Source organism: Struthio camelus, chromosome Z (genome assembly GCF_040807025.1).
Source record: "Struthio camelus isolate bStrCam1 chromosome Z, bStrCam1.hap1, whole genome shotgun sequence".
NCBI lineage: Eukaryota > Metazoa > Chordata > Aves > Struthioniformes > Struthionidae > Struthio > Struthio camelus.
This window is the reverse complement of record NC_090982.1, coordinates 43,391,950-43,418,711: the sequence shown is the minus strand read 5'-3', so window position 1 is coordinate 43,418,711 and position 26,762 is coordinate 43,391,950. Positions and strand designations below refer to the sequence as shown.

Sequence of the window (26,762 nt, the reverse complement as noted above, 5' to 3'; positions counted from 1 at the left end):
GGCTGGTTTTTCTCCCCAATCCGCGAGCCCCTGCCTCGCCCTCCGCCCGAGCGGCAGGTACCGAGCGGAGCGGAGCGGGGCAGCCGGCGGGGCTGGGCGAGGGCGGCCCCCGGCCCCCTGCCCGGCCCGGCCCGCCCTCGGCCGCTCACTCCCCCGCGCCGCCGCCCCCTAAGTACCGGCGCGGGCCGGGCCGGGCCGGCCGCCGGCGCGCAGCGGCCGCGATGGGGCTCCGCGCCGCCTCCGGTGTCTACCTGGGCCGTCGGGCCGCCGCCCTGCTGGCCGCGCTGCTCCTGGCGCTGCTGGCCGCGCTGCTGGCGCTCGCCGCCCTCTACGGGCGCTGCCGGCAGGAGGAGCCGCCGCCGCCTCGGCCCTCGCCCGCCCCGGGGGCGCCGCCGCCGCCGCCGTCCGGAGCCACCGGGCCGCCGGGGCCCGCGCCGGGCTCGGTCCGCCGCCGCCTGCCGCGGCACCTGGTGCCGCTGCACTACGAGCTGGAGCTGTGGCCGCAGGTGCGGCCGGGCCAGGCGGGGCCCTTCGCCTTCAGCGGGCAGGTGAACATCACGGTGCGCTGCCGCCACGACACGGACGCCGTGGTGCTGCACAGCGCCGGGCTGCGGAGCCGCGGCGCCGCCGTGCGCGGGCCGCTGGCCGAGCCGGGCGCCGCCGTGGAGGTGGCGGCGCTGCGGCAGGAGGCGGCGCGGGAGCAGGCGGTGCTGGAGCTGCGCGGGCGGCTGCGCGCCGGGCGGCGCTACGTGCTGCAGCTCGCCTTCCAGGGCCGCCTGCAGGAGGACTTCGACGGGCTCTTCCTCGCCCGCTACACGGACCAGGGCCGCAGCAGGTGGGCGGCTCCGCCGGGGCCGGGCGTGAGGGCGGGGCGCGGCGGGAACGGGCCGCCGCCGTTTCGGCCTCCGGGCGCCATTTCGGCCCCCGGCGCCATCTTGCCCCAGGCGCCGCCGGCCTCCCCGGCCCGGTGCCCCGGCCGAGGGCTGCGAGGGGCGGCGTGCGCCCGCGTCCTCTCCCGACGGCTTTCTCGCAGCTCGGTAGCTGGCCACCTGTCACTCGCGGATCGCCGTCTCTCTTGCGTTTCGGCGAGCGTTCGCTCCGGCCAGCCGCGGTGGCGGGAGCCGGCGCGAGGGCGAGGTGGCCAGTCGGTCGTGCAAGCCGTCCCTTTCCCCCACGCGTACCTCTTGGGTTACTCTGCGCAAAAGCAGGCGTGCGCTGCTGGGCTGTTGTCATCCTCTCCGGAAAGCACCAGGCGGTTCGCCCTGGGTTTCCCGTAGGAGCTGCCGTGGCCGACAGGGCGCTGGGACTCGTCGCGGCAGGGGCTGGGGAGCTGCTCCCTGCGGAGGGGCAAAGCGCGTGGCGCGTGCTGCGTTGAACCCAGCGCCTCAGGTTCTTCCCAGCTTCGCGTTTCAGGCCCGGGTTAATTCACGTGTTGCAGGACGTCGGTGCTCAAACGTAACGTGAAATGAAAACTCTCTGGGTTTCCCCCAAAACTCTGCAAAAAGCAAGTCCGCTGGGCTCCCAGGTCTCTCGACTGTTTCTTTCTATCCGTGTTGCCTCCCTGCTGCACTGTGTTGGTTTCCTGCTCTGTCGCCTGCCTCCAAGTTGGCTGTAATGGCTCCCTTCACCATTTTTCCCCTTTTCCCCAGCTTTGGTAACTGTCCCTTAAAGCAGCTGATTGACTTTTTTCCCTAGCCCTTCATTTCGGCTTTTCTTCCTTTTACCCCAGGGGCTTTTTTGGAGTCTGTCGGACTGGGTCTTCTTTTGGCAAACCGCGGAAGGCTTATGGGAAAGGTAAAGGTCTGTCTCAACTGGTCAAGCAAAGTTTCTGAGACAGCGTCGAGTCTCTCTCTCTTCGCCCCCTTCCGATCGTGAGGGATCGGACAATACCTACGTCCAGTTCCTGGGGATCTTATTTCTGAGCTCGTACGTTCCCCTGTAGAAATGACAGCTTCTCGCCTCATCTGTGTACGTACGTCTGTGAGGAACTGATCTAGAGTTCAGGATTTGGGCGGTGTACTCGGGCATGACTGCAGAGACGCTGATGGTAACGCGTTTCCGCTGTGCAGTGGAACAGGCTGGGTCGTGGCTTTGGAGAGCAGGAGTTCATAGGTGCTCTTTGCACGTGAAGTTGCTTGGATGTCTTCACTGGGTGTGTCTGTGTTTAAGTATGTCCTTAATGTGTGCTATTGTGATGCTTTATTTGTTTATTTGGAACTGTGGAACTAGGGTTGGGACAGCGTGGGTTTATCAAGCAGTCAGTCATTTTAAAAAAAGTCAGCCTCAAAATAATGCCTTTTTTTTTTTTTTTTTTAAACTGGGAATCTTCTCAGTGAGTTTCATCCTAAGTTTCTGGATGTGAAACTTGCTAAAGAAAAGTGAAACCTAACACGGAGATTTTAGTTGAAGGACAACTATCTCAAGATAAAGACTTTAAAATAGAAGCAGATAAAAGGCTTATTTAAAGTTATTTCATTTTTGATAGTGAAAGATGTAGTGAATTGCTGAGGATCACACAGTGAGTCAGAAGGAGAACTAGAGTTAAAACTCAAGAGGTCTTGGCTCCCAGCCAACAGGTAATATTCACTTACTCCCCAGATCCATATGTACCTGCCCCTACAGGAGTAGTAGTAATAAGAAACCCTGAAATAAAGCTAATTTCTTTCTTTTTTTTTTTTTGTTTGAATGGAAACAGAAGAGGATTGTGCGATTTCCCCTCCCCTCCCCCCGCCGCATAACAATGAGCAGGCTTTTCAGCTGCCAGCTCTTATGTTCTTGTGTAAATCTTCACTGATACCATTGTCTTCCACATCTGGAAAATTTAACTTGGGCAGTTTGTTTGTTTGTTTTTTAAGGGAAAGGAGGTAAGTTGATTAGCATGACAGAAAATTACGGTATGGTCCAAAGTTATTCTTTAGTCGTTACTTTGTCATTCATGGGCGTATTTACCCAACTTCGGAGTTTGTTAAGGAAAAGATAGAATGCTTTGCTTAATTTACATTTAAACAATTATTCTAAATAAGTAAGAATGGAACAAGCATTTAATTATTTAATGCTGCTTCAAATTACTTTCTGATACCATATTAATTCAACCAAATCCTATCTAATAAACACTGAATTAGACAGAAATATATTTTGTAAAATTCAAAGGATCTAAAAAAGTGCTAGTGTCAGCTTTGACATAGTAGAAAGCAGGAACAAACGTTTTAAAATCATTAAAATAATGTGCATTTCGAAGGGTTTAAAGGATTTATGACAGTTGTTCCGTTTTACTCTTAACTCGTCATGAAGCACTAATAAAATCTGAGATTGCCATCTGGTCAACGAAGATGCCAGTAGTGTTCAGACACTGGAATAAATCAAAGGAAATCCACTGATTGCAGAATAACATCTTGTTTTGGTTACTTGTTCCTGCCTGCATTCCTGATGTTCTTAAATGGATTTTACATATCTTTTCTGCTTTAAAAAGGCTTTCTCTGAATCCAGAGCATGCAACAGTATCTTTTTTTTTTTTTCCCCCCCTTTACTAAGGATGAAGTCGTCGTTTTACCATAGCAGTTTCCTAATCTGCTGGGGTCCAGTAACACTGAAGAGGTTTTGTCCTCCTTTTTTGGAGGAGATGCATTTTGAGGTCTATCTTTTGTAAGCTCTCACAAGCTGTTTATGATGTTAAAAGTTGAATTCTGATGGAGGACCTAATAAGTCAGGAGCTGTTTTAGAAACATTCAGTGTCTTTCAGCTCGGGGCTGCCTGTACAAATAAAGCCCATTATGATATTGGCAGGAAACCGCTGTCTCCATTGGTAGCTTTTTCCAAAGTGACTTTCACCTGGCCCCAGCAGACCTTTTGGGATCTGGTTCCTGTCTAGGCTCCTGACTTCTCGGGCTTCTCTAGTCCACTCTAACACCAATCAACTCTGTAACTTAAACCGCCCAACTTTTAACAATGTGCCATTTATCTACAGTCAAACAGATTCTTGTACTTTTTGTATGTGCTAGAAATTGTAGTAGTTTTTATAGTTTGCGCTTGTGAAACTACTGGAGACCTCTGATTACAGGGATGTTTAAGCACTGAACGGCAAGATTTTTTTTGGCTTTTTTTTTTTTCTTTAGCTGGATCCTAAAGAGAAGTGAAGCCTCTGAAATGTTCATTGGGTCTGGGCTTTGGCACCTACAGTTTTTTTTGGTCAGATGTCTGCGTTGCACTTGACCAGTTTGCAGAATTAGCTAATTGACACAAAGTACCATTCCCTGTTCTCTCCAAATCAGAGCTGAATGACGCTGGCAAGGTCACGTGGGAAAGTTTGTTTGTAATGAGAATGCTCTATTTCAGAAGCGATAATCGCGCCTCTATAGAAAATGGAACAAATCAAATGCAAACCTTACTGAATTTCCAGTACAAAAATTGCCTGTGACCTGTTTGATCATAGGTGACAGCATGCTTTTTTTTTTTTTTGGCCAACAATTTGTACTACACACCTGATCAGCTCTTACACCTGATACCTGTATGAATACCACACAGCCCATATCTGCAGTGCTCACAGTAGCAGAGGAAGTCAAAAAGGAGGTTACTCCTACTTCCCCAGCATAAAATATCCGTAAGGCTCCCCTTTTGAAATGGGGACTCTGTGCTGTACAGATAGCTGGGAGAGTTCACGCCAGGATCAGGGTAGGCAGAAAGGTATAGAAACCACGTTTGCCCTTCCTTAGCAGCGCTGGCATGAACACGTGCAGTGCAGGAGGTTTGCTTTAGCGTTGGTGTGCATGCAGACCTTGCGCTGCTGTGAACGAGCTCGTGTATACTACTCCAGGGTTACCAGGGTCCCTGTGGAGAGTACAGTAAAAGTGCAGCCTGTACATCAGTGTTCATGTTAGTGTTTCAAAATTCTGTGAGCGTTTTGCTTAGTGCCCGTTCTGCACGTATCCTCCTCCAGCATACCATTCAAATTCTATATAGATATTTGACTGGCTAGGGCTGGTGTTAATAGGCATCCCGAAATGCGATCAAACACGTTATTTAGGCTGACTTTTTTTTTTTGGTCAGTTGCTTATGTACCAAATACTAGAATGACAGAAAATAGGATTAGAATGGCATCGGTACAGTTAATTGTGCCTTAGAACAGGGAATCTGATATTCTTCTTAACTCTGTTTTCTCTGATTCTGTGGTAAGACCATCAAAGTCATTTGACAAAAATCAGAGCAAATAACACGTCTGATGTTTTCTTGGGTTGCATGTTAGTATTGAGAACTGGTCACCTGAAAGAAGGACTGGTTGTGGGAGACAGCCACCACTGCATGCAACGTAAAATATTCTGCTCGCTGTAAAGCTCTCTTACTTTGAACGACTTTATGGTTTATTTTATGGATTTAGTTCTGAGAGGGTTTTTAGTGTGGGAAAATGCAGATATAAAAGGTGTTGGCACAAAAGTGTTATGCTATGACTATTACTAATAACATTATTTTAGTGAGAAGGGCATTTTTAGAAGAATAACCTTCTTGCATCAACATAAAATATTTCTCCTACAGTGATGTTTTTTATCAGATGAAACAACGTCCGCTAGTTATGTACTATACGTGAAACTTTCTTCAGTTTTCCTTTCCTTGTTATTTAGACACCAACTAAAAAATAACTGATGGAATTTAAATTGTTAAAGGTTTACGCTAACAGATCCTGTTATCTATTTGGTTCTCCTTATTTAAAAATATTGTGATTTTGATTTTATTTTACTAGGAGGAGGAGGTGGCATTCTTTTTTAAAATAATTTTTATAAATATAAAATGAATCAGTGCACAAAAATGCCTAAGCAGACTGATAAGTTCCTCTCTTACTCCTGCAATGTTAGGCTTTTTTGAAAATGAAATTCCATTTGGGTAATTTGACTTGTGATAAAATTGGAACGTGGAATAAAATTTGCTGGTGATTCACCTCATGCTAATACCTCCACCTTTTCTAAAAACAAGCAAAAAACCCCAACAGTGACTCATTCTGACAAATGATGTGAGGTAGCGTTTGTGAAATAACTGTTGTTTGTGTGACATGCATGAAACGTTTTCATTTTTCTTCTTACTTGGAGACTGGCTGAAAAACAACTTTTTAATCCTTCCTCATATTTCTTTTTTTTTTTTTTTTTATGATCGTGCTTTGGCCCCATACATGTTATTTGGTGCTATTGAACAAGAATTCTTGTGGGCAGTAGGCCAAATTCACTCTGTGTCTGCGTTAGTTTCTCCTAGCAAAGAGCCTGGTGCCGGCGAATTTGCAGGAGTGAGGTTATTCAGCGTTTCCTATAGCTAAGCTGTAACTGAACGCACAATTGCACGCACAAAAGTGTACTTGGGTGCCTGGGAAGAAGGTGAAGCTAGAACAGGAATGTTTTCAGTGACTGATTGCTTGATGAAGCAGCGTGTTGCTTTTGCTGCTCCTGTGCAATCCCTGGCAGAGGTTTAACTTGTTCTGTCATGAACAGCATAACGGAGGGCAGGAGGCGATACTCGGATCTCAGGTGAAGCTTTTAGCTGCTTCAGTAAGGCAGCTGATGGCTGGCCCAGCGCGTACACAACTCTTGCAGTGAATCAGGTCTTTAAAAACGAATATTCCTGTATTAATAGGCGAGAAGTCAGAGAGGTGGTGCTGCTCTCCCTTGAGCTAATCCTCACTTCAGAACAGACATCATGGTCTTGATAGTCAGAGTGCGTCAGTGTTCAACATGCAGTCTTTAAACGTCATAAATTGGATTATGGTACAGTGTCAAGATACATCTGTTAAATGCAAGATGTACCTTGTCTTGAGACTGTGATGCTTTTGCACACTAGTCCTGTTGATATTAATTCAGTTCTACGCCATCAGCAATGAGAAAGGCATAGTGTAGATGGGCTGCAGATGTTTTCGTCATGGTTTTCCTAACCGTGTTGGTTAGATTTGCTCTGAGCAGGGTTAGGCAACACAGTGGTTAAAATGGCAGCAGCCGTACATCTGTCGAAACACAAGGACTCATGAAGGTACCGACCTTCATGAGGGCTGACCTTGGGAGTTGGGTGGAAACATTGCTACATTTTGTTAACGGAAACAGCAAGCTAATGGCTCTGCTCTTTGGGTCTAATTCCAGACAATGCAGTTAATTTCAGATACTGAAAAAAGGGCATCTCAAAACGTGTACCCTGAGGTCGCAGGCATTGTTTTGATGGGTCCCGTGCTCAGCGCTACAGATCTGGTAGCAGATGCAGTCGCACTGTGCATGCAGTGTAGATCTGACTCATTGCTTACTGCATAGGTGCTGATGCTGCTCTCATGGCCTCTGGCTTGTTTGTGAGAGCTCTGTGCTAAGCCTAAGCCTGGGTTAACCTAATATATCAGATACATTGTTAAGAAATAGCTCAACCACAGCTGGAAAGTATCATGCCACAGCATGATCATGCCATTCTTGCATGCCACAGCTCCTGGGAACTCCCTTAACTTATCTGACTTATTTTTGAAGTCAGTGTGGAAAGTTTGATAGTCTTGAGTTACATGGTTGCATGCCTTTTTCTTCTTCGCATATTTAGCATGTGTATCATTATTCACTTCATTCAGATATGTGCAAAAGTCTATTTCCTATGGTGTTGTCAATGCTTTAAGTGGCCTTTGGCCCACAGGTGTGGAGCTTGAAGAACAGTCGCATTAGAATTTTTCAAACACCCAGGAAAGACGCCTCAATGTGAGCAGGCTAGATTTTTTTTTTTTCCTTTTTTCTTTTTTTCCTCCGAAACTTTGGCCACTGGATACAGTGATTTGTCTTTTGATTCCAGTCACTGTGTCACAAAGATCTACCCCAAGCAAGGCAAAGCTCCTCAGTGTATGGCAGAAAAGGGTTCCCTGGACTGTTTTCTTGTGCTTGCTAGAGCAGTGGAAGAGCGTTGGCGCACTGCTTTCACTGGAGTTTTTCTCTGTGTTTTGAATGGAAGGGGGTAGGTGCATGTTCATGCACATGCAAGTGCATGTGTGCATAGTTAGCTGACAGATATTATGCTTACAGTCTTTTAAGAAAATGTATTGCTAAAATAAGAACCTGCATTAGAGAGATGAGCAGCTGTACAGAGAAGAGAGTCTAATTATGAAATGAAAGTTGGGCATTGTATCACTTTTGAGCGCTTGCCTCCTCTGTGCTAAACGTTAATCAATGCAATCTTAGTAACCAAACTAGAAACGCTCAAATAATCAAAATATGATATCCGCAAAAGCCTGGGGGAGGGGGAACATAACTCAGTTAGAAAAGCTACTTTTCTTTAGAAGCCTCCAAACTGAGCTGTCTGACAGGGAGGGGATTTAATCATGACTTAAAATAATAAACAAACCTTTTCCAAATCTATATATTTGTTGGGTTTTTTTTTCTTTTTTTCTACTTTGGCATTTTTGTGCACTCTGTGTTGATTTTGATCAGCTCTAACATGCTGGATTAATCTTATTTGTGTTTTCACTACAGTATGCTGATTGCATCCCAACTGGAACCAGCATATGCCAGGACAGTTTATCCATGCTTTGATGAACCAGCCATGAAAGCCACATTTAATATAAGAATTATCCACGACCCAAGCTACGTGGCTCTGTCCAACATGCCAGCTATTGGTAAGTAAACAACAAGTAGACTTCTGTGGGTTTCCCCTCCACCCCCGCAAATTACCTTAAAAAAGGGTATCATTTATCTGAACAAAGTATAACTTTATCATTCTTTGCAAGCATTCTGTTGTCCGTGGGCTAATGCTTTGAAAAGGCACAGAAAATCTGTGCCTATAAATTTAAAAATTCTCAGGCAGATGTTCATAACTAATGCCTTTGATGGCACTAATTCAAGACTTCCCCGTTGTGATGTGCTCTTATCTGGTAGCTGGGGCCTGGACATGGTCTGATTCTTATCGTTTACTGCATAGCCAGTGTATCTTACTGCATGACCTCTCCTCAAAACAAAATGGCAGCTCCAGAAGTTTCTGGAAAATTTAGAGTTGTGGTATTAAAGGATTGTTTTCATTTTATGTAGATTTTTAAGATGTATGTGCATCATATCAAAGTCTTCTACCAGGCAGGGAGGCTATAGTCTCTTGTATATGTACGGAATAAGAATTACATTTAATGACGTATAATTCTGTGGCAGTGCCACTCTTGTCACTTGCTCGGCTTCGTGTGGAGTGTAGGCTAAGATTACAAACAAATTTCATAAGTTAGTATTCCTATAGGAAGCTGTGGAATCTCTTGCCTGCTTCTCGATGGATCTTTTCTTCAGTTCATTGCCCTGAATCCTTTTTATTGCTGAAATCTATTTAAGTCAAAAATAAAGAAGGTTTATGAGATTTGCATAGAAGTTAAATTATTTAGGAATTGTAATAGATGGGTTCTCTGCAGGAATAGCTTGGAAGCATTTTTTTCTCTGAGAATCTTGTCCATTTTCCCCTCTTATGTAGAAGGAAGGTATCTGATTATGTACTTTGTAATTCTTAGGTGCACATGACCTATGTTTGAATTATAATCGATCATGCCCATTGTATGCAGCCTAGGATAAATTGTTCACAGTTTATCTGCATCCTGAAACTGATGCAGTTTGATATGCTTTAAAAGCTTGAGTTAAGAAACTCAGGAGTGGATTTTTGGCATTTGACTGAAAGGTCACAACTCTGATATGTGGTAGAAACGCGGACACTGGCTGCTTGCCTGCTGCCAGAAGCATATGAAGTTAGTGCAGACCTACGGTATATCAAAGAGAGGTGTAAAAAACATGCAGGAAACATCACATTGCTTGTTTGTTATGCAAGAGTCATCGTTTGAATGTTTATTTGATATTTTGTTCTTAGATGTTTCTGAAATGAAAGATGAAAATGGAAGCCTGTGGACTGTTACCACATTTGATACTTCACTGAAAATGTCAACTTACATAACTGCTTTTGTGATCTGTGATTTCGACTATGTCACCAGAACTGAGCGGGGAAATGAGGTAAATATGAGGCTACATAACACATTACAGCAGTTTACAACAGAAATTGGCTCTGTGGTACATCGTGTGCTTTAGAAGATATCACAGATACTAATTGTGCTTTCCATTCCAAAAGCATTTGCTTATATGGCAAAACTGCTAACGTTTATCCTAGAAATATTTCTGCAGAAAATTTTCTTTCATAATAATTAGTGTATTATCCTGTTATTATCATTTCATAGGTGTATTCTGATGTGATTCTACAGGCACATATTGGGTGTATGTGTTAAAACTTCAGGAGGTCGTTATTCTGCATACAGTACTAGGTCTGGATCATCATATATTCTTAGCCCTTTCAATTGGAAAAAATACCCATTTCTGCTGCTGTGACAACTCAATAAAGTTCAGTGTCTGGTTCTCCCTGGCCCTTTGGGGATCTCTGGCATAATGACCTCAGCAGAGGCAATACTGTGCTCCAAACCTTTGATGTACTTGTTTCTCTGCAGTGGGCACAAATTTTTGGCTTTCAAAAGTAACTTTTCTGTTTGAAACTTCTTTATACAGCGAGTATTGGATTTTCCTGTTATACTAGAATTGCCAAAGCTCCTTGAGAGAAGCTGTAAAAAAATACTGTAATGGCATTAGTTGTTCAGTTTACCTTTTGTTAAAAACCAACAGAGATTAGGTATGTTAGCTCTATGATTGCTTCATTGACATCTTCTTAGGGAAAGGTAGGACAAAGTGAGAGGACAGTGCAGAGGTGCAGTAGGAAGCGTAGTATTACCTCCTTTATAAAGGTGGAGCTTGCACATGTATGTCATATATGCTATCCTCTCTATGAAACAAACTGATGCTCGCAGCTCTGATTGCGGTACCTTTTTCTTGGACTAACGTGTACTGATAGGAGTTTGTAAAGGAAAGCATTCAAACTAGTGTTTTTCAGAGGGTGAAGAAGGAAGAGGTATCACAAGTGTGCTGTTAAATGGAGGGGAGGGATTTTTCCCTTAAGTTTCAGACAGAGATGCTCAATTTAGCCCTCCACAGTGTACGTGTGTGGGCAATTCACTGCGTCCTTTCTAACATTTCAAGTAAGTAAGTAACAATTCCAAACACCTGCATTGCAATTCGAAGTTCATTTTAGCATTAGGATTTTAAGTATGGTCATTATGTCTAGCTGTTGCAAAATTAAGTGATCTGGTCTTTGAAACTCCTGAACCTTGGCAGAAAAGGGGGGGGCTCAGAGGCTGAGGATACGCTGCTAACTGAATATTCTGTGTTTCTCCCCTTGTAAGTTAAATCCTGATGCTTCCACAGCTGTGCTATTACCGTTTGGCTGTGCAACCCCTTGTGAGACCATGTACTGCATTTAGATGCAAAACGTTCAAGTTTTTTGAGCTGCTAGGCGCCTCGGGGTCTGGCATCCAGAGGTGTGTGATGGAGATGTATTCCTCTCTTCAGCCTATGTGGTGACTTTGAGCAAGCAGCTGCCTGCTGCAGTGCCATGGCATTGCAAATGCCACAGGACAGCCAGGTGTGGAACATGGGCACAGGAAGGGAAAGCTTTGCTTGATGCTCCTGTCTCCATTACCTAGAGCTAGAGGTGGTTTCTGCTCAGAAAGGCCTCTCTCTAGCAGAAGCAGCAGACCTGCTCAAGGCTGTGAGAAAGTCTAAGAGGAGGGACTTGGCTATTTGAACAGCAAATGCTCTTTAATGCTCCATTTCTTTCTCTTCAGGGACCCAGTGGTGGGCTGAAGGAAAACTTGTCCCCCGGGCTCACTGATTGGAATACGCTAGCTTAAGATGTTTGCATTTAAATATGTTCATGGTATTTCTTATTTAATGAAAGAATACTTGAGAATCCATTTGCTGCAGCAATGTATATTTGTATTCAATCTTTGGCCCTTTTGAAGTGCCAGAGCTCTCCTAGACTTTAGTGGGATTAGGCTCTGTTCCATATTTTGTTAGGTCAGGCAATACTTGGGTGGTTGTTTTTTTGTTTGTGGTTTTTTTTTTTTTGATGAGAAGCTTTATTGCGTGATCTAGTGTGGACAAACAGCATTTTCAAACAATGATTCACAGAAGAGAAGCAAAGAAGATGAAAATATGAGGGTTGTCTAAAATAATATTTCCTTGTTTTATTGCAGATACGTATTTGGGCTCGGAAAGAGGCAGTTAAAAATGGATATGTTGACTACGCTTTAAATATCACAGGCCCGATATTTTCATTCCTGGAAGACTTACTTAACATCAGCTACCCTTTGCCAAAGACAGGTGAGATTACTTGTTTTTTTTTTTTTTTTTTTAAAGGGACCAGAAATGGCTACTGATGATACACCATTCACGGAAGTAATGGGTCCTCTCGCAATATACTCTTTTTTTATAGCATACCATATTCATGGAATAAATCCATTAACCTTTAATTTACTGATTTCTCCTTTCTGCATAATGGCTCTTGCTGACCTATAACTCAGCACTCATCTCTTCACATCACACTCATTCTTTTAAAGTGTCGTGTCCTAATGCAGTGACAGATATAGTTACAAAGTGGATAGAAAGTGGATATACAAGATGCGTTTAAGGTTTGGGCTTAATGGGAATTTCTTATTTGGCTCCCTGAAAGGCTAGCAATTGTAAATGGGAAGTGTGAAAAGAAAAAAATTTCACAGAGTATTTTCTAGAGTATTACCATGATATAGCAAAGAACCACTAAAAAAGTATTATCTTTTAATTGCACACTGTATAAGTATAGAATATTTGTGAGCATTTTTTTTTTTTTTTGAAAATTTTAAAGATTTTTTTTTAACTCTTTGAATCAATTTAGATCTGGTTGCACTACCTCATTTTGGAGCTGATGCTATGGAAAACTGGGGGCTAATGATTTTCCAAGAATCTTCATTGATGTACCTCCCACGTGATAAATTCACAGGCAGAAAGACTTTGATTGCCATAACTACATCACATGAGATAGGACACCAGGCATGTGGTAAACAATTCTGTACCCTTGTTTGTCTATGAAGTTGTTTCCTTCCATTTGCTAAAGATACAAAGTTGTTGAATAGGGGGTGTGAAAAAATTGGTGGCAAATAGAGAAAGAACTATTAAAACATTAGCAAAATCCGTATCCATGGAGCACCATGAGGTTGAAAGACTTGTACATTCAGTTGATAAATCAACATTGAAAGCAATTTCTTTCGATTTGCAAACGGCATATTGACTGCATAGGGCTCACCAATATGTATAAAACTGTTAATGAACCACCTATTTTTTTCTTACATAGTAGCCAAAAACCATACTAGAAAAGAAAATATAGAGATGGAGGAATTATATGATATTCTCTGTATGCACTATACTTAGTACGTCAATGGGAGAATGAATGGACTTCATTAGTGGGAGCGCACATATATATTGCACAAAGGTATTTGTTTTTTCCATAAGAAACAGTCTATGGTATTACAGAAAAAATGCAAGATAAAAACATTTTACAGTGTAGCTGGAACTTTGTCTGATTTTCACAGAGATTTTGAAAATCTTTTTTATTTGGTTAGGAACGAGAATGCAGTTTTACTTTTTTATTGACTATGTTTAATTTATTGTTGTTTGCCAGAAGAAAGTAATTAGTCAACAAAGTTAGCAAAAGAGTTTAACTTGGCTAGTGCACATATGTGCCCTCTTGACAAGGTCTGACTTTTGAGACCTTGAGATGAGCAGAGTGTTTTTTACCCGTAGGAAAATAAAATACATGTCATTACATAACTGTGTTTTAAAATAAAGTTTAATTATAGGCCAAGATTTTAAGAATTAACAAATAAAACACAAATCCTCAAATGATCGGTGTTCTGTTAAATATTGACTGCCAGATGTGAGTATGTAGCAGCTGTTGTGGAAGTTGTATTGCTCATCCAGATATGGATTTGCTGATTTTGGAAGTGGTTATTTTCCCCAGTTCTGTTTATCATCCACTTGACAATTTTCTTTCCTTAAGAACAAGAAAAAAACAAAAATTATTTTTTCATTTAAGAGTGGCTCTTTGAAAAAATGTTTTAGAAATGGTTTGATAAATGCTATGTTTTTAATTATAGCCTGATTTGATTTTCTAGTTCTACACATTTTATTGGGAAATATTTAAAATTAAATAGAATAAAAGATTGATACAAATCACTGATGTGCTCGTGGTATGAAGTTTTAGATGAAGCAATTAAAAAAAACCTGACCTGAACCTTTGACTCTTTCCAAGATGCATCTTTGTCCTACTGAATTTTCCCTAACTGAAGGAACACGTGCAGCATTTTATCCAGTTACACGTGTGCATTAAATAAAGTCTCTTGGGCATAGATATTTCTATATAACTTACAAGAATAAAAGCAGCAGCTCAAAGAGATGTTGAGACACTTTTTCTTTCTATTTAAGTGGTTTGGAAATCTGGTTACTATGAACTGGTGGAATGACCTGTGGCTTAATGAAGGACTAGCTTCTTTCTTTGAATACCTGGGAGCTACCTTTGTTGAACCTAAGCTTTCACTGGTAAGTACTAAAGTTGAATTGTTCTAGTACATAGGAAGAAAAGGAAAATGCAAGAGATGGGATTTAATTAAGCCACACCATTAGTAACTTAACTCCCCTAGGACCTATTGGCAGCTCTTCATCCTTCCCCGAAGGTTTTCTGTCTGCTGGGGCTGTACCAACTGTAAGAGGATGGCTGAACAGCTGTGATTCTGCAGTGACAGGTTGCTAAGGAACTGGGGTAGTCATTTCACTCTAGATCTGTCCTTTGCCAAACCCCTCTTCTATTTATGTATGTATTTATTCTCTCCTGGATTTTGTAGCAGGTAGTTTCCCTCCCCCTGTTTCCAAGCCGTGTTTATGAGAGAACTGGACAACCTGTATCTCAGGTACCTTCACTGGACGTGGCTAAGTTTGGACACTTTGAGTCTGTTTACCCTATTGGGTCCATGGTTGCTTAGTTGCAAATAAAACAGAACTTGCCCCAGCTAATCCAACAGTAGGGTAAAAACTCCTGTTCCTCACAAATGGGAGTAAGCACAGGACTCACAGTAGATTGGAGAACTCCATCTATCATTAATCTGTGAGGCAGGAGGATGGGGTGCTGCTAACCATGGCCATGAGAGGAGAGTTAGGCTGGAGGAGCTGGTTTGTAAGGTAGTGCAGGGCCAACGTTGTAACAGAGGTGCGCTTGCCGGTATGCTCAAAAATGTCTATGCACAGTGCCCTCGGCTGCTGAGGAAAAGAGAAGCCTGTAAAGAGAGACCTCTTGCTCTAGTCTGGGCTGGTTTGAGACTACAAGGGCTGTAGTCTGTAGTCCAGCAAGTGTAGTGTGGTCCTAATCCTGTACCATTACATTTGTTGAAATATATGCTCACAGACATCCCCACACCGTATGGTATGCGTGGTGTATATTTTACACTGTGTGGTTTATATAATCTCAATAAAATGTATACATGTGCACATACTGGTTGATCAGTGTCTGTCAGTCAAACAGAGCATTTTGATGAATGCATTATTTCTGTAATTTGGAAATTATGACTTGTGAAATTAAATGGATCAGGTGAGTATAGTTTTCTGATTTTTTTTTTAATCTCTTTTCAGTTTGTTAAACTCATTCCTGATGTTTCTGTTATCCATGTTTCATCATGTAAGGTTAGGAAATTTGACAGAATATGACAGCGTGTCTCATTCAGCATGACACAGCACAGTGAAGCTTATCAATTGTAGACAACTATCTATTTCTCCTTTCAGTATTGGGTGAGAGAATTCTGCATGCTGCTTGGATTATGGTTGCTTAACTTTTGAATACAATTCAGTCAAGTCTACATATATTTTCCCTACATGCAGTAAAGGTTCCACATCTGATAAGCTGGATATGAAAGGTTTATGTATGTTTCTGGAAAGCTTCATATTGTTTTTTGTTAAAGGAGCCTTTATTCTCGGCTGTTATGCCTAGATTCAGCAAGTGAGAGGTCCTACTTGGGTGTGTCAGAACCTCGTATTTTCTATTGGTTAGGTACTTCTGAAAGGCTAGTGCCAACCAGCAGGAACTGTTAGCAGGGGAAGTTAGGACATACAGAACAGTCCTTGGTCTGCTGATGTCTTTGATAACCAGAAAGACACCATTTAGTCTTTAAAGACTTGATCGGACTCAGGTCATCACCTGTGGTCAAAGGCAGCCGCAAAGGAAAGTGACTTTCATCCTCACAGATCCTTTGCAGTAAATAGCTGGCTGACTGGGCTCCAGAGATGTGCCCGCTTCTTAACTTTCCCACCTTGTAGTATAGTTGTACTATAAAAGCTGACATTCTTCTTTGTCAAACCTATACAATCCAACTGACGTTGCTATAAATCCTTCTGGTTTAACAGAGATCTGTACGTAGCCCAGTGACTGGGAGCTGAGTAATGTGTACTTGGGTCTTTGCTCTGATGTTATCACCGTTACAAGACTATCAATACATTTTTCAATCAAAATGCAAGTAAACTTACAGAAAGAACTTTTTGATATTAAAAAACAAAATGTACTGATCAATGAAAGCACAGCTGGATAAAAGAATTCTTCAGTGTGGGATTTTTTTAAACTGTGCCATATAGGAACCAAATAAAACAGCTATGGTTTAGTCTTTGAAAATATTTTAGAGGCTTAACATAGTGGGAGGAACTACATTTACTATACATAGTGTGTGTTGCCTTTTCACAAGAAGATAGTTCTTGTGTGATAAGTCCACAGACAGATCAGGTTACTGTGCTCACGTTTCCATGTTCTCACAATGGGTTTATATTCTTGATTTCTGTTTATTGCTCTCAAAAGTTTAATCAACTGTACTAAACCCCAAAACTGCTGTTGTTTTTAAAATGTAATCTATGATAGTCTGGAAGCAAGAACAGAAAAACTGCAAACCATCTCCTGGTTTCTAAGTTAGTGATCAATCCAATCTGTTTTTTATCTGACTCAGATGAAAGACTATTCGTCGCTTTCCTTCTCTAATTCACCAAAGTACTTAAGTAAGCATGCTTAATTGGAAACTAATACAGGCATGTCCAACAAATTCTGTCAGGAGGATTTTTAGGTCATGAGATATGCTAACCTCTTTCTTTGGACTTCAACAACAGATCGCTTTATTCTCTGTGAAGCAGCATTGTAATAGCATTGCAAAGTATAAAGGCTACCAGGTTTTAAACTGGAAATAAGTATTTGTCTCCTTTTTAATTTTGATATTAGATTTTTTCAAGAGCAAGCTTCTAAAACAGTTACTGTTTCAAATTTACTTTACTCAAATAAATGCAGAGTACTAATTCCATTTGATAAGTGGAATGTGATTTGCCTTGGAAATCCAGAATAAATTGCACAGGTGCAAGGACACAGGGTTTTCTTGTGCAGGTTTGTGGGCCACACATAATTACAAAGTGAACCTGGAAAATTACAAAACCTGCTCTGAAATTTACTGGCTTTTTACAAAAAGAGGAAAAATCGGCAAACAGATTTGATCCTATTTATTAAAAGCTGTGTTCTTCCCTTTAACAAGTGCTCAGACGGGCCTGTAATGTTTTAAAAATTTAAGTTCTTTCTTTACCTACCTGGTTATGTCATTTGTCTTCCAGTTTTAGGACAGATACTCATCTGGTGGAAACTGTAGCATCATTTACCAAAAAGAGAACTTTATTAATTTATACCAAAGAAGCAGTTTTTCCTCCCTGTTTATTACTTGGCGGCATCAGGAATGCTGCATAGTGCAACTGTTAACCCTTAGTGTACTCAGTAGTATAGTCTGCAGATTGTTTTTCAGGATTGCGGCAGGAGCAATACGGAGCCTAGGTGGAAGATGCTGACAGATTAAAGAGAATAGATGTAAACCAGATATAAATTTTCAGTTTTCAGTTATTTTTTGTGATTTACTAAAACACAGCTGACTTTTTCCTTGAGGATTGCAGTGTAACCACCTTTGGCAGACACAAGCCCACAGTCTTCTCAGATGTACAACTTGCACTGCCCTAAGTAGTAATGTTGCATCTGGAAAATGTTGTGTTTGGGTGCAAGGTCCCTTTTATTTTTTTGTGAAAATTAGGGAGAGGAGAAAAGGACTGGTGCTTATTTATTGTTGGGCTATTTCTATTAGTAGTAATTCCATAAGCCAGATTCTCTGCCTGAAAATATTTTCTTTTCAGTTCACAATGCACTTAGATTTTTTTTGTCTTCCACTTTCAGGATAAAATCTTTTATGATCATGTTCTACTGCCCATCTTAAGGGAGGACAATGAAATAGAAGTTAGATCGCTGTCGGAGAGTGAAGACAAGATCAAAGAATCATTTTCATTAATGTCTCTGTTTAACAGCATCACGTATAACAAGGTGAAGAAATAAAATTATTCCCTTTTCTTTTATATTCTAAGCTAATGTGATGCAAAGTAGGCTTGAGCGGAGCGGTGGAATATCTTCTTATGTTACAGTGTTTGTTGTGTATATATTTTTTTTGTTCAAGATTTGTTTCTGCTGCTCACATAGATACATTGAAAGTTGCAAATCTCTTTGGCTACAAAAGAAACAATGAATACATTTTTTACCTCCATAAATATGAAGTGTAGGAATAGCCAGATTTATATCTCTGAAATACATTTTGAAAAAATATTGCAATAATAACTGCAATAATAATTCATATGCTCACGTAGCTCTTTTTGTGCCTCAGGGGGCTTCCATTACCTGGATGCTTTCTAGATTTCTGACTGAGAAACTATTTATCAGAGCACTCAATGTAAGTTTGAAAAATTAATGTCTTCATCTTAATTTATTAGCTTGAAAATAACAGTTGTGCAAATTAGTTTCTGCCTTGCTGATGTTTTTCATTGAATCTGCATGAATTCTTCTTTTTCTTTGCAGTCTTACCTGAAAACACTTTCCTTTTCAAATGCTAACCAAGATGATCTGTGGACCCACATACAAATGGTATTCATTTGATCTCTACTGTTACTGCTCTGGTGTTTGGCATAGGCCAAGTTTTGGGGCATATACCGTTTGTAGCAGACTGAATTGGGATTTGGCAGTCCCTGGTTCAGTCTTTCCCTTACGTACAATTTGCTTTGATGGCCCTTTTGGCGAAGATCTTTACAAATATTTGTTTGACTACTTAACTGCACTTGAGATAGGTGGAACTAAGTACAAGGAGTAGAGGGAGAGGAAGTGGAAAATCAGGAACAGGGTAGAGTTTTATTTTTCATAGATTGCCTCAGCCTGCATGAAATTGCAGAGCCTATTTTTTTTGGAGAGTAAGTTTTGCCAGAGCAAAGTGTGGGACACTCACGGTTTGATGATCAAAGATGCTGCTGTGTCACAAATTCAGCAAAGTCTATACCTGTAGCAGTAGCTCAGCATTTCACCCTTTACTGGTTTTGGCAGGAAACTGAATAAGAAAACGGGTATTAATAATGAGTTTGTTATAAAAAATTCTACCTCTCTGTTCCTCTAAAGAAGGCTTCCATTGTGCTGCAAGCTCTCAGATTGAGCCACAGTTTTGGATGTGCAAGGCTCTGGCATCTTTCAAGCCACCAGAGACCATGCTAATTCACACTAGTTGGGACTGTAGCTTAGTATTTCTTTACATATGTTGCTACTATTGAATTTGTTCATTAGGCTGTTGCTTTAAAATCTCTGTATTCGAGCAGGTTTATGTGAGTGAAATAAATAGTCTGTCGTCAGCCATACCAGGGTGCAGGTATATTAAACAAAACAGAGAAGGGTTAGTAGTGAAGATACAAGAACGAGAAATGTCTCCATTCCCGTAAGGGGTTATGCTGTCTCTATAATGGTGTCAATAATGGCCTTTTCACTTTGATTTTGTGCATGAACCAAAGACCAGCAAACTCCAAAGTTAGGTTAGAACAACCCCTGCAACGTTTCTGAAGCAATATCAGTAAGAGCCTGTTTATCATAAACATTTCTAATTCCTGTTTCTCTTGAAGGTTGTAGATGCACAGGATGAAGTTCAGTTGCCAGCATCTGTAAAAAAAATAATGGATTCCTGGACATGCCAAAATGGGTTTCCAGTTTTAACATTAAATCTCTCCACTGGCACCATCAGTCAGGAACAATTTCTTAATAGAAAGAATGAAAACAGTACTGATTCTTACAAGTATGTTTAGCTTGTATTTTTATAGTATATTTATATACTCTATTTTCTGCATGAAAATCTTCAGTTAGGACATTATTTTTTGGCGATCTGTGTAATGTCTCCCTTCTCCCCACCCGGTCATAAACTGCCAAGTAAAAAAAATTCATTGCAGGCTTGGAATTTGCAAGCTGCTTGTTTTGTCAAAGGGTTGCTTTTCTCTGGAGTAGTGACTTTTCCAGCCACATGATGGCTTAGTAAGGACAGACACAGGCCCTTAGTAAGCTGCAGGGCAGGAGTTTTGCCTGGCATTTGCTTCATCCCTCAGTTGTCCAGACTGACCTGGCAGAACCATGTTGTAGTTTTCTTCCAGCACACGTTCCCAGTTTCTTCTCCTCGGCAAAGACAATGGGGTTGCACTGAAGCAGTTAAATAAATGGCCCATTTTTTCAAAAGTAATGAGTAGCTGACATGCAGCTCTAAAGTTCCTGACTGTCAATGAACACTGCTGAATGTCTGGCTGTTTTGAAAGCCACGCTGCGTATTTAGGTGCCTAAAAAGGGTGATAAAAGAGGCTACCTTTGGTCACCCACTTTGGAAACTCATGGCCGGAATTTGAGGTATCAGGAAATTTAGTGATCCTCCGGAGTGGGAGGATGCGTGGGGAGAGCCCATGAGATGAGTTCTCAGCAAGGCAAGAACTACAAAGCAGAGCATAGTCCAAAACAGCTTTTCCCTGGCTGCAATTGCTGGTAGCATGCACGACCGCAAGAGAGATTTGATGAGAACCACAGAGTTTCCTTTGCTTCCAACCTTGAGGAAGTAAAGAGAATTAGTCCGTTCCACCTATTTGGTTAGCTCGGATAAGGAATTCCAAGTCACAAATGTTAAGTCCTTTACTGTAGCTCCGGCAAGAGGCAATACCGTGGGAATTTAAGCAAATCCAGGACATGCGTTACTGAATTTTTCATTTCTGTGAACTTGTAGGTTTCATAGCTTTCCTGTGTTTCTCTGGGAGATTTACATTCTCTCACAAACGAAATTAAAGTTGTCGAAATTAAGATTGTATCGCCTACCTGGGACCTTTTTTAGTAGAGACAGTTCTGAAAAGGAGCTTTACTGTCTCCAGAAATAGGATGTAGTGCAATAAGTGAGGAGAATAAAATTATTGTCTGGAGAAGGAAAGCAGACTACAGAGATGCAGTAATATTCAAAGATCTAATACAGAGCAATAATCTGAATATGAGAGCCTTTTGAAATCCATGCCAAAACTTTCCCCATGTTCAATGAACCTAAGGACTGGTCTGGTGGAAGCGCCACCATCTGATGAGGTTTTGTGCATCAGAGAGGGAGGGTAGATGGAGATTGTTATAAGAACTTATTGCAGTCTAATTTAGCATCAGTTGAGAGCTTGTTTTTTAAGCATAAGCATTAATTACCTTTTTTTTCTCCCTCCAAAGTAACACATGGATTGTTCCTATCTCTTGGATGAGAAATGGATCATCGCAACCCTTAATGTGGCTCGATAAAAGCAGCAGTAAGTGATGAATTAGTTCACATGTGTTAAAAACAAGCCGATAACAACAACATGCCTAAACACTTCTATAAACAGAAGATATATTTGAATTGAATTAGAGAGGTAAAGCCTTAGTATGGCAAAGTCTACACTTACCTGTTATGTTTTGTATTGCAATATCAATAGATTTTAAAATAAGTTATTGTGTTGTTTTTGTCTAAGTTGCAATCAAGCTTTAGGGTAGGTTTTTAATAATAGTTTAGAATGCACGTTCCGAGTAGAGATTTCCGCAGTGATTTTGATTTGTCGTTCTGCACACAAGTCCAAACCTCACATTTCTGTATTATTCTTACTCCAGTGGGTTCCACTGACATTAGTGACAGTTTTTGAATGTATATAGAACCTCAGAATTTGGCCGTGATGCATCAGAAAACGATCAAGCTCAAGTAATAGATATGAAGACTGGAAAAGATTGAAAACGGCTGTATGAAATGACCCAACATTGTCACATATAGATATCTGTAAAAACAAAAAATGCCTACTTTCAACACTATGTAATTTAATTTGGTTATGCAGTCTTCTCAGAAGAGTAGAATTTTAAAAAGTTTTAAAGGCATATAATAAAAAAGTGAGTTTATGGACATATCCAGTCAAATAAAATGATTCATTTCTTTCTCATCTCAGTGCTTTCCAATAAGCAACTATATTTTTTTTTGAGAGAGAAGAATGTAATCGTTAGGACTGGGTAATTATTTTTCTTTGGCAGGTCAGCCCTGAACTCTGTCAAACTCTGAATCAGTTACAAGATGCAGAGACTAATGTGTTTATGGAATGCTTAAGAGCAAAACTACAGTATGTTGTGTGTGTATTCCAGCTCTCTGCCCTCTGTTAGCAGTGATTAAAAGTTACTTTGGCTATTTTTGAGGCAAGAGGATGGGTGGAGAGGTTATTTCACAGTATGTGGACAAGTAAATAAGCAATCAGTGGATGTTTATTGCTTTGAGTGCTTTGGATTTAAAATGAAGTAAACCAGTGATTGATAAGGTGAAGAATTAGAAAACGTGCAGGAAAGAAGTGTTAAACAGTGCTTGCTTGGAAGGAGATGCCGTGAGATAGTGCTGTGTGCTAAGCCTGTCTTACTGAGATGATAACAATTCCATTTCCTCAGCCATCACATGCTTTAAGAGCTAGAGGAGAACGTATGGAAAAAATCATCATGTTGCATCTGTCTGAAGCAACTACCGTAAAGTAGAAATTCAGTCATTAAAACACATTCCGCTTGTATATGAGAACTGTAGACTTCAGTCAAGGAACTTATATTCAACTTTAAAGATCTTAAAAATAATAATAATTTTCTTTTTTACTTTTTGATACAGAAATAAACCAAACTGTCTCCTAAAAGGCCATAAATGTTGAGGATATTTTTAAATTAAATTATCATTTGCTCCTGTAAAATTGAAATGGCTTCTGGTTGAGAACTTCTATTAATGTTGTCATTTAAAGGTGTTCAAAGGTGTTCATGAGAATAGTTTTGGGAAATGAAAATGAGATGTTTGGTAAGAAGCACAGTTTTGTTGAATAGTTGCTGCAGTGGCATAACAATACGTAAAGAGAAAAGATCTCAAAAGTGAGACATGGAGCTACTGGAGCGAGTCTTGCGAAGGGCTACTAAGTTGATTAAGGGACTGGAGCATCCCTCATATGAGGAGAGGCTGAGGGAGCTGGTGGGCCTGTTCAGCCTGGGGAAGAGAAGGCTCGGGGGGGATCTGATTAATGTGTATAAGTATCTGAAAGGAGGGTGTCAAGAGGACGGGGCCAGACTCTTCTCAGTGATGCCCAGCGATAGGGCAGCAGGCACAAGCTGAAACACAGGAAGCTCTATCTGAATATGAGGAAAAACTTTTACTGTGAGGGTGAGTGAGCACTGGAACAGGTTGCCCAGGGAGGTTGTGGAGTCTCCTTCTCTGGAGGTATTCAGAAGCCATCCGGACGTAATCCTGGGCAACATGCTCTAGGTGACCCTGCTTGAGCAGAGGGTTTGGACTAGAGGATCTCCAGAGGTCTCTTCCAACCTTGGCCATTCTGTGATTTAGGCCGTGTATATTTTTGTTGCAGAACTCTGCAAGAGCTAATTTATCTTGCTTCTGAACAAGGTCAATTAAACTCCAAGCTAGGCTGCTACTGGTAGCCAAGCCAATCTATTTAAAGCTGCACTTGTACCACGTTAAGAGTGCGTCCTATTGGCTTAAGGTTTGTCAGGCAATATCTGAGTACTTAGCTTCTGCCTGTATATTTGGATTGATCACTGACAGGAAGAGACTTGGTCCCTGAGTGATAGATGTCTGTGCAGCAAAAGCGGAATGCTAGGAAAACTGTGCTGTTATGGTAGAGCACGTTTCACTCAGCGTGACGGATGGAGATGAGGAATAGATTGCATCTCTCCGAGCATGGTTTTGCTATTTTAGCTGCAGGTGCTCTTGATGATTAGCAGAACATTGCACCCATATGCCATTATATGGAAAGTACTTCTAGGGGCACCCACGGGGCTAGTACGTCTAGCCACCCACAGACGATTTAAACTGTTAAGCTCATATCTGCCATGGATCGCCTTTCTTTTTCGTTTTATTTAGTCTGTGAAAATGATTAAGGCTGAGTTCCATAGTACTTGCTCAGTCAAAACACACTCAAGTCCCACTCTCCTGTTCGGTGGAGCAGCGCTGCGTCTAGATTATGTACATCAAACAAATTTTTTTTGTGTGTGTGTGTTAGAGTTCTTCTTAAATCATGCTGATAAAACCCAGTTAAAGCAGCATTCAAATCCTCTTGTGAGGAGACAGCTTAGAGCCTTCAAAGCTCCATTGGCTCCTTGAGTTGAACCTTTGGCTAGCGGGAGCAGGTAATTGGAAACATAGTCTGAGTAATAGCTAGGTGAAATAGGACTGCAGACAGAGGCCTTTAGTGCGTGATATGACTCACAAGGACTACAGGACTTCTATTTACAGCTAAGTTTTTTGATTGTCCCTGTTTTATCAGCTTAACTGTTCTGCTTCCCTCGATCTCTACTAGGAATGCGTGGCTCCTGATAGGAGGACTGTTCTTGTGTGAGGTAGAGTTGTGTTTTTGGAGTAACACGAAGCAGCAAGTGCGCAGTGGTATTGCTCCTTATCCAGTCTTTTTATTCTCAGATAACCTTTCTCAGCTCTCCCAGCTGCCTGCTAGCCAGCTGCTTTGAGTAGAACAAGTTGGGTCTTCATCCTCCCCTTTACCATCTTCAGGGTGTCCTGGGGAGGTCAGTTGCTTGTTGAAGTTCTTCCACTATGCAGAAGTTGGAGAGCTCAAGTACGTCTGGCTTCTGGGGGGGATTCTCTTTGTGTGTAGCTTCCAGCTTGCCTCTTAGATCTCTGAGGAGCACTGAGCCCACTGTTTATAAATGCAAGAGAGTTTAGCAGTGCACAGAAAACAAAATGATACACTTTAATGTCACTTTACAGAAACGTTTCCTGAAATGCGAGTATCAGAATCAGAATATGACTGGATCCTGCTAAACGTAAATTTATCTGGATACTATAGAGTTAATTATGATCAATTAAACTTAAAAAGATTAGCACGCTTGCTTGAAAACGATCCAAAGGTAAGATCATAATTGTTTTTTCAAGCTTATAAGCAAACTTCTTTCCTTGTATTTCTTCTTGCAGTTTTTACCAGTAATCACTCTGGAAAAACTGGAACCGTGAAAAGCTTATATATCACATATGAACAAGTAACCCACAACTGCACCTCTAACATCACTGGCAGCATTCCACAAGGGAATAGGAACAGGCCCAAATAATTTCACATAAACAGTAGGCTGAAAAATAATTTACATTAAATGACCTCCTGTCTTCAAAGTTGTCTTAACAGCTCATGGTTCTTCTGATCTCTTCAATTTGACTCAGAGTTATCAGTATGGATATGTGACTAGCTTGATCTGTGGTTAGAACTAAGCAAAAGAGGTCTCATTTGATGGAATTGAAATAGCTTGCTGATTCAATGGGCTATTCATGCAACCTCTAACTTACCATAGCTTGGACTGCAGATGAAAGAAATATGGACTAGGCTACGTATGTGACCTCATATGAGGCTGTATAATATTTAGTGTTGCCTAAACCTAGAGTATGGCTTAGGTGGTAATGTCAGTTTATTGGATTGGATACCAAAGATCAGAAGGTTTAAACTTCCGAAGTCTGGGGCGCGTGTAGTAATAGATCAAGGGAGTCAAGATTACTTCTCTGGAAGGTTTGAACACTTTGCCAGTCAGAGCACATAGTTCTGATTAAAGCCTTTCTACAGCACATTGACTTCCTTTTTTCTAAGCTTTTCTTTCACAGCAACTTAAGTCCTCACAAACTTAGGCATGTGCTGTCATGGGGCAGTGCTTGGGCACTGGTCAGCAGGAGGGCTGACCAGAGCAGTGGCCAAGCCTTACTAGCACAGAAGCAGGGAAGAGATAAGGGACCAGCAGTCCTTGTGAGAGCGCTGGTTCTCAGTAACTAAAGTTCTTCCTCACTCGTTTAATCCGTAATAGTGTCAGATTCTGCTTTGGGCTAACCTGAGCATGTACTCTGTGCTGAAGCCTCAAAAGGAAAAAAAAAAAAGCCTGTGCCAAAACTTTACAACCAGGATATTTGTTAGGTACTGTAGTTTCCTTATTTTAATGTTCATTCCAGCATGCAAGTAAGAAAGGTCTTGAAGTTTAGCATTTAGTGATATATAGTTGTTTATTTATGTATATAAAAGCTCTTAAAAGCACAGTAACAATTTCAGCTTAAGAGGCAGGATCCCATTTTGTCGTGTTTTGTAGAAGATTTTGGCTTAGAAAAGATGTTAGGATCTCGTCTCATAATTTTTGAAACGTAGTAAAGCTTATTTTTAATCTCAGTGTTGTGTTTAGATCTATTAACACCAAATGAATGCTTTCTGCAGGCTATTCCCGCTGTTAGCAGGCTCCAGCTGATAGATGATGCTTTTGCATTGATGCAGTAAGTATGTTTTGGATATGTCATAAAAAAAATTATTAAAATTATTAAAATTGCAATCAACATTCCTGTTTCTGGTTCTTACATTCCTACCCATACATGCCTTATAAAGACAGCAGATGTTTCCCCAAAATGATGGGGGAGTAAATATTTAATCCAATCTTTCTTCAGTGCTGAATGGTTTCTTTCA

The 26,762-nt window shown here is 41.3% G+C and overlaps 1 protein-coding gene across 3 annotated transcripts in view; it reads left to right on the top strand.

Moving 5' to 3' along the window:
* Positions 1-221: 221 nt before the first annotated feature.
* LOC138064689 (aminopeptidase Q-like) overlaps positions 222-26,762 on the top strand; it is a 39,567-nt gene continuing 13,026 nt past the window's right edge. For all 3 annotated transcript variants that reach the window (XR_011137927.1, XM_068928432.1, XM_068928433.1), the window contains exons 1-13: positions 222-835; positions 8,460-8,602; positions 9,820-9,959; positions 12,083-12,209; positions 12,760-12,914; positions 14,346-14,459; positions 18,148-18,291; positions 18,626-18,691; positions 18,817-18,882; positions 19,896-20,065; positions 21,502-21,578; positions 25,049-25,188; positions 26,520-26,575. Coding sequence is in view for 2 of the 3 variants with exons in the window: in XM_068928432.1 (XP_068784533.1) it covers positions 222-835; positions 8,460-8,602; positions 9,820-9,959; positions 12,083-12,209; positions 12,760-12,914; positions 14,346-14,459; positions 18,148-18,291; positions 18,626-18,691; positions 18,817-18,882; positions 19,896-20,065; positions 21,502-21,578; positions 25,049-25,188; positions 26,520-26,575 (2,012 nt within the window). In the remaining variant the exon portion in view is untranslated. The remainder of the gene's footprint in view (positions 836-8,459; positions 8,603-9,819; positions 9,960-12,082; positions 12,210-12,759; positions 12,915-14,345; positions 14,460-18,147; positions 18,292-18,625; positions 18,692-18,816; positions 18,883-19,895; positions 20,066-21,501; positions 21,579-25,048; positions 25,189-26,519; positions 26,576-26,762) is intronic.